The 8,638-nt window shown below is 36.9% G+C and overlaps 1 protein-coding gene across 1 annotated transcript; it reads left to right on the top strand.

The window, feature by feature from the left end:
- Positions 1-6,883: 6,883 nt before the first annotated feature.
- LOC141630037 (uncharacterized) lies at positions 6,884-8,398 on the top strand. The gene has a single exon (XM_074442926.1). It carries the CDS (start codon positions 6,884-6,886, stop codon positions 8,396-8,398), a length of 1,515 nt encoding a protein of 504 aa, XP_074299027.1.
- Positions 8,399-8,638: the final 240 nt, after the last annotated feature.

Raw genomic sequence — 8,638 nt, 5'->3', positions numbered from 1 at the left:
AAATATAATAGTCAAACTATAAACAAAAGCATTAAGCATTTATATTGGTGGGCAATTTAACTACAAAACAATTACTACGTACTTAGCCGAAGAAAAAATAATTATAAAATAAGACCGTCTTATAGTTTTATTGATACGAATTGGGCAGCGGAGTTTATATGATGTGAATGCGGAAGCAGAATTTATTGAATCGAACAGTGCTGATGACTGTCTGATTGTCGAAATTGATAAAAAGTAATGTTTATGTGTTTTTTTTATATGTAAATGAAACAAGAAATAAAGGACGATATTTGTTTCGAATTATGTGAATAAATCGAACCAATGGGATATTTGTTATTGTTAGACCTATAACAATAACAATGGGGACCAAGCTCAAGACCTATTGAGAATGATCGTGAATTTACTCAAACGCGTTGAATAAAAACAAAGGATTGGCCGCAACCATTTTCAACTGAAAACAAGTTTTTCTAAATTTCTGGTTTTATTTTATTCATAAACTTCAAGGCTTTATATAGCCTCAAATGAGCTGAAATGAGTAGCCAATAATGTGAAGCGTTTGAGCATTCACTCGATCACTTAATTACAACAATTAAAGCAACAAGTTCAATGTACCTAGACAACTACTAATTAAGCTTAAGATTTTATTTTAACAACATAATCTGAAAAGTAAAATAAAAACGTCATATTGGACCGTCCTTCCCTTGGAATGCGTGCCACAATCAACTCTCATGCACCATACTTAGTAAATTCACATAGGAAAGATAATTGAAGCTCATAGGCTGAAAACCACGAGCCACAATCAGACTATCACCGTGACTCGTTCGTAACCACTCATCAACCAACTCCGAGTTACTAACTTGGATCGCATCATCCGCCCTTTCTTGAAAAAGAATCGTCCCGATTCTTGAACCTATGATATGGGTTATCAAAAGTCGATCAACCCTCGAACTACCTCGCTCGAGTTTAACCTTTGAATTCCAATCGCAACCGGAAATTCAACCAACATCTTGACTTCGACACACCTTAAGACCGTTTGGGACCAAATTTTTTTTGTTTTCTCACGGATGAACAGTAACACGGCTGTGAACAGTAACTTTTTTTTTTTGTAATTTTTTTTGTCTCCGTCACGCCTTGAATAACAAATTACTAGAAACTTGTTCCCGAGATGCAAAACCGATTAACCTTCAAACTACCTGTTCAAGTTTAACCTTTGAACTCCAATCGCAATCGGAAATTCAACTAAAAATTGGCTTTGACACGTCTAGGACCGTCTCGATTATGGAAAATCAAGAGCCGAAGCTCTGATACCACTTATGATGCGAATTGGGCAGCGGAGTTTATATGATGTGAATGCGGAAGCAGAATTTATCGAATCGAATAGTGCTGATGACTGTCTGATTGTCGAAATTGATAAAAAGTAATGTTTATGTGTTTTTTTATATGTAAATGAAATAAGAAATAAAGGATATTTGTTTCGAATTATGTGAATAAATCGAACCAATGGGATATTTGCTATTGTTAGACCTATAACAATAACAATGGGGACCAAACTCAAGACCTATTGAGAATGATCGTGAATTTACTCAAACGCGTTGAATAAAAACAAAGGATTGGCCGCAACCATTTTCAACTGAAAACAAGTTTTTCTAAATTTCTGGTCTTATTTTATTCATAAACTTCAAGGCTTTATATAGCCTCAAATGAGGTGAAATGAGTAGCCAATAATGTGAAGAGTTTGAGCATTCACTCTTCACTTAATTACAACACTTAAAGCAACAAGTTCAATGTACCTAGACAACTACTAATTAAGCTTAAGATTTTATTTTAACAACATAATCTGAAAAGTAAAATAAAAACGTCATATTGGACCGTCCTTCCCTTGGAATGCGTGCCACAATCAACTCTCATGCACCATACTTAGTAAATTCACATAGGAAGGATAATTGAAGCTCATAGGCTGAAAACCACGAGCCACAATCAGACTATCACCGTGACTGTTCAGAACCAGCTCATCAACCAACTCCGAGTTACTAACTTGGATCGCATCATTTATACTATGAGATATTACTTTTATAAGTCAAACATTCAATTTTTACATATAAAGGATCGTCTCACACTGAAAGGCGGTCTTATACATTATTAAAAGGGTCGTCTCATACTCTTTTCATCTCAAATCGTAAATTATTTTTCCTTTTTATATAATTAATATTGAGCTTATATTTAAAAAATACCATAAACCCAAAGTCCCAAATCATAAGCAATATACGGAGTAAATATATAGAAATAATCAATATCCACATGACTTAAAGAACTTACCATTAGAAGCAGCCGGTTAAAAAAAAAAGGCAATAATAGGGTGAAAAATATTATAATTATAGACTACAAAAAATAAAAAACCAAAACAATTGTCCATCTAGTAGAGATTGTGAGAAGTAGAAGTAGAAGTAGGTATTTGCAACTTCTGCTTTTAGTGGCTTTTTTATAAGTTTTAACTTTTCAAAAGTTGTTTTACACCCATCTAATTTATAGTGTTTGGCCTAGTTTCTATTTTTTCAGTTGTAAAAGCACTTGTAAATCTTGGCCAAACAGCACCTTAATATCCTAAGACAAACACTTTATTAAAATAGAAACAAAATCCGTTATTTATCCATAGAGAAGAGCAAAAAAATTGAATTATTTACATAACTTTTTATATCTTTTAATTTAATGATAGATTTTCAACTTTTGGTTTTTTTTTGGTGGAAATGTGAGAAAATATATTGATCAGAAAATGAAGTACAAACACCATTACAATCATTTCTGTTTCCACTACTTTTAGCTAATTAGGATAATAGAAACAACCAGTACAAGATCACTTCTATATTAGCTTATGATTTCTACACCATTCCAGATCAAAAGGCTTCAGCTGCCCGTCAAAAACAGCCTGAAACCGAAGCTTCACTTCTCTTTGGACATCCTGTTTAACCTTTGATGGCCTTGGAATATAGTGTTGGAGTCTGCAAGTATTCCTTATCATCCAAATATGATAAAATATACCTACTATTGCAGCATTTTTCAGAAGCCTAATGAGCATAGACTGGGATCTCTCTTTCATAATGACAACACTAGACTGCAGGTCTGAGACCTTAACCCCAATCCAGTCCTGCATAAGCTGACAGCAGACCTTAGTGTAACAGAGACTTTGCAAGCAGGTACCCATTTTCAACAATCTGTCTAAAGTGAGGAGCCTGTTTTTATGCATCAACTAGATAATAAAGCAATGCTTAGGAGTATTAAACCTGTTCCAAGTCATTTCATACCAATTTACCCTTAGAACAACACTTTGTGTGAGCCATCTGTAACCCTTAGCTATTGTATAAGGATTGCTGATATCCTGCCATTGATTAGTAGCATAAGCTCCCATAAATTTTGTCCTCACCTCACAAACTTTTGGTTTGTATAAGGGAAAAATGTAGGACAAATTTAAAAGAAGAAAGATGAATGATAAGAAAACTTAGCAGTTGAGAATCTTAAGAGAGTAGTAAAGAAACAAAAAAATTGTGTTCAACAATTTCATCATAAAAGAAATATCATTATAAAAAAACAAGTGAATGAATACGTGAATATGTAAAGAAAGTAAACGGTTTAAAAAAACAAGATGAAATATCATTATTTACCTATTTAGAAGATGTATATGAATACTCTATGAAAGATTCTTTATCAAAAGATCTTAGTAGAAAAAATGGAGACAAGAATGTGAGGGGTTATGCTAGAACATTAGGTGAAGCAAAATTAGAGAAGAAGATATGGGAACTGTAATTATACAGATTGTATAGGAAACCACAAATAATGATGAAAGTACAAACCACAAATTAAATATTGCAAAGGTACATCACAATACCCTAGGATGCCGTCTATATCATTGTAACTTGATTGCAATACCCGGTACCACATGCTAGCAATAGCATATATATTTGACCTGTCGCATGCTTGCGACAGGTATCTCTGTTACAAATGAGAATTTATAAATATTTTTAGCTTAAATTCTGAGAAGATCCAAAACTGAAAAGTTTACTATCACTCACACGGAAATAAAGTCGTTGAGATTAATGATGCGACATGTTAAACATTACACAAGTTCATGCTTCACAAATGAAATTTCCAATTTCTCTTGCCTGTTACTATTAGAAGCCATGCCCGATATTAATTGGGCTACGGTTGGCTAAACTAGGGTTAGGGTATTACTAAGTTAGGGAGTCTTATAAATACCTCTCCATATCTCTTTGTAACACAACACAATTCAATAACAATTACTCATTTTTTTTGAATTCCTACCTCTAAAACTTATCATGGTATCAGAGCCTCTTTCTTGAGGACTCTTAAATCGCTTCTGCCATCTTGCCGGTGGGTTAAAATTCATGACGCTCACCGGTGGGATTTACAATATTCTTTGCTGAAATCTCTTTTAAAAAAAACAAACAATTAACAATTCCTTCTTAATGCGTTTGGTTGAATGGATCACAAAACCATATGCCTTCTTGTCTAGATGTCGTAGCTTTGCTCTTACATTTATCCTTCCATAAATAAACCCACACATACACACACACAGACACACACACACCCTTTTCTCAAATAGATTATTACAAGACTGAGATAAGCCTTCTGAAGAAGCGTGAATTCTTTAAAATTTGATTTAATGTCTTTAATTTCATTCAAGGTGGTACAAAACTGACTTGCGAGTTACGCAATCACAATCACCATGACGGTGGTCCAAATTTATTTGGAGTTAGAAAAACTTAGCGTTTTCCAAATATTGAAATTGACGGATAATTTTCCGTTTTACTAAAAAAATTTTAGGTACGATTAGTGTTCTCAACAAATCATTTGATATTCGACAAGTCCGAAAAGCTTGACGTTCTTTTTCGAAGAAATATCTAGCGTGTCTTATGCTCGCTTATCTTACCTACCTTGCGAAGATGAAGACTTTTATTAGAATATTAGGCCCATTAGGACCGCCTATCATTAGGGTTTAGACTATTAGGGTATGGGTTGTTGATTCTCTAAATACATCTATTACTATCATTAGAATCACAACATTATTATCAATACAATTATCTTATGAAATACTTGCCCCTCTATAATCTTAACATGGTATCAGAGCCACTTTTTTGAGGTCTCTAGATACGCTTCCGCTTTCTTGTCCGTGGCCGATTGAAACGGGAGAGGAGGCCGAGCTAGACCGCGGATTGGGACCTTCGTCCAATTTGAGGTCTAACTCAAATTCCGTCTAAGAAGACATGGTAATCTTTGTCACGTCTCAATTCTATAATGAATATTGAGACTTTTTGCCTAGGGACTTTTATTTAAATAAGGATCCGAGCTAAGATGAAATCACAAGACAAAACCGAGTGACGGGTTTATCGGTTTTCAACAAACGAGCTTAGTTTGCTTCCAATCGGTCCCATCTTTTTAGTAATCACATGAAGACCATCCTAGGACGTTTTTCAGCTGCTCAAACCGTCCAAATCAGTCCTAGGAGGCTGTTTTCTTTATTTTGAAGAGTTAGCTCAAATGTCGCTTTCAAGGAAGATCCAAAGTGTCACTATCATTCTTACAATTGTGTAAGAGCTTTGGGGGCTGCTCTCAAGGGCTTATACCAGCCGAAAATGGACTAAGGAAGCCTCCAATTGTGTGTTCCTAGGATAGCTCTTATGTCCCTTTCATTGTAAGATCTTGAGAAGACCATTTGGATTGTTCTTGCTTGGTTGATGCTCTTGGCTGCCTAGGATAGATTTTTCAGCAACTTTTATTGTTTTCTAAGTAGTTTAATGATAGCCATTGGATGTAATTTGGATGGTTAAGATTAGAAGGACTTGGGCTATAAATAAGCCAAGTTCCCAAGTGTAATATTCAGATTTGCTTAAGATAAAAACCAAGTAAGAAACATGAGTTTTCTTCATTAAAATCTCTTCTTTGCTTTGTGCTTGAAGAGCTCCTTTGCTTTGTGCTTGGAGTTTGATAGTTTACTTGCTTGTGTGCTTTTAAACTATCGAGTCTAATCCTATTGCTGTGTGTTCGGGGTTAGTCATATCACCCAAAACCGTCCCTAGGGACACGCCTAATCTGAAGTTTGTTTCATGCAAACTTAGGCTCCTTTCCTTAGTTTTCTACTTAAATTATCGAGTTAGAAGTTTCACTCCAACTTGGTTATCAGAGCTTTGGTTTAGTTTTGTGAGTTCATTTTCCTAACTACATTCAAAAACACAAAAACAGCCCAATGAGTGAAGAGAGAATACTCGGTCTTGAAAACAAAGTAGACCGATTGACAACAAATGTGAATTTGATCTTGGAATCCATAACAACCTTGATGACCAATGTTCCAACACCACCAAGGCGTGGAGGACGACCACCATCGCACCATGGAAGAGGGCGTGGCCGTGGGTTTGGAGCAAGGGGCCGAGAGCATGAGGACGCGAGGACGACTTGCACTGGATTCGGGGATTCTTGGGTTGAAGCTCATCATGAGGAGCATCCTAAAGACTTAAAGGTAGAAATTCCAGACTTTAATGGTAGTTTAAATCCCGAAGATTTAATAGATTGGCTTAGAACTATCGAAAGAGTCTTTGAGTTTAAGTCATATTCGGATGCTAAGTGTTTTAAAGTTGCCATCTTAAAACTTAAAGGATATGCTTCACTTTGGTATGAGAACTTAAAAAATCAGAGAAAGAGAGATGGTAAGGAACCCATTAAGTCTTGGTTAAAGTTGAAGAAGAAGCTTAATGAGAAATTTGTACCTAAAGAATACACTCAAGATTTGTTCATTAAACTCACTCAACTTAAACAAGATCAACAACCACTTGAGTCTTACATTAGAGATTTTGAGCAACTCACTTTGCAATGTGAAATGAATGAGAAACCGGAACAAAAAATTGCTAGATTTGTTGAGGGTCTAGATGACAAAGTTGCTCAAAGAGTCCGATTACAACATGTGTGGTCCTTTGATGAGGCCGTTAACTTGGCTTTGAGAGTTGAGAAAGCGGGAAAGGGAAGGGCTAACCCACAAAAATACCCGACCAAAACAGGCCATTACTCGAAACCCCACACACCAACCGAATCAAAACCCAAAGACCTCTCAAATTCACAACCAAAAACAGCCTATTTTGACAAAGGAAAAGCACCCGAAAATTCTCAAAGAAAAACCGTAGGCCTCAAGAAATGCTTCCAATGTCAAGGGTATGGTCATTTCATGAAAGATTGTCCAACCAAGAGGGCTCTTAGCACCCTAGAAGTAGTCCATTGGGGAGAGGATGAGATTCTTGTTTGTGAAAATGATGAGAATGATGAGGAACAAAAAGAGGCAGCCGAGGTAGTCTTGCCGGATTCGGGACTTAGTTTGGTTACTTGGAGGGTGATGCACACACAACCACAACCATTAGAACTAGACCAAAGACAACAAATCTTTAGGACTAGGTGTACCATCAAGGGAAGAGTGTGTAATTTGATAATTGATGGGGGGAGTTGTACTAATGTAGCATCGAGTACTTTGATTGAAAAACTCTCGTTACCCACAATAAATCATCCTTGTCCATACAAACTAAGGTGGCTCAACAAAGGAGCCGAGGTTAGAGTTGATAAACAATGTTTGGTCTCTTTTTCCATTGGAAAGAATTATGTTGATGAGGTCCTTTGTGATGTCTTACCCATGGATGCTTGTCATTTGTTACTTGGGAGACCTTGGGAATTTGATAGGGATTCGATTCACCATGGGAAAGAGAACACCTATTCCTTCAAATTTGCTTCAAAAAGAGTCATATTGTCACCATTACCACCCACCATCAAACCTACAACACCACCTTCAATGGTTGAACCTTCTAAGGAAATCCTATTAATCAATGGGGCTGAATTGTTGCAAGAGTTAGAAGGGGAGGGGGATGTGTATGCTTTAGTGGTTACGGGGTTGGCTAAGGGAATAGGAGGTGACGGAGAGGGTCACGGCCAGCAGGCCACGGCCAAGGAGGGAGTGTCGAGGGAGGTTCAAGAGTTACTTGATTCTTATGGGGATGTCTTTCCTAATGAACTTCCAAGTGGGCTACCTCCTCTTAGGGGCATTGAGCACCAAATTGACCTCATTCCGGGAGCCTCTTTACCAAACAAAGCAGCCTATAGAAGTGATCAAATAGCCACCAAAGAGTTGCAAAAACAGATTGAGGAGTTAGTGAGTAAAGGATTTGTGAGGGAGTCACTTAGTCCTTGTGCGGTTCCCAACTACTTGTTCCAAAAAAGGATGGGTCATGGAGAATGTGCACCGATAGCCGAGCCATCAACAACATCACCGTTAAGTATAGGTTCCCCATACCTAGACTTGACGATATCTTGGATGAGCTTAGTGGAGCTCAAGTGTTCTCAAAGATCGATTTAAGGCAAGGTTACCATCAAGTTAGAATCAAAGAAGGGGATGAGTGGAAAACAGCCTTCAAAACCAAACATGGCTTATATGAGTGGCTTGTCATGCCATTCGGTCTCTCTAATGCTCCGAGTACTTTCATGAGGTTGATGACCGAGGTCCTTAGGCCTTATTTGGGCCGATTTGTGGTGGTATACTTTGATGATATTCTGATTTTTAGTCCATCCAAAGAAGAGCACCTCAAGCATCTACAAG

Source organism: Silene latifolia, chromosome Y (genome assembly GCF_048544455.1).
Source record: "Silene latifolia isolate original U9 population chromosome Y, ASM4854445v1, whole genome shotgun sequence".
Classification (NCBI taxonomy): Eukaryota; Viridiplantae; Streptophyta; class Magnoliopsida; order Caryophyllales; family Caryophyllaceae; genus Silene; species Silene latifolia.
The sequence above is the reverse complement of the archived record's forward strand: the minus strand, read 5'-3'. Positions and strand labels throughout refer to the sequence as shown.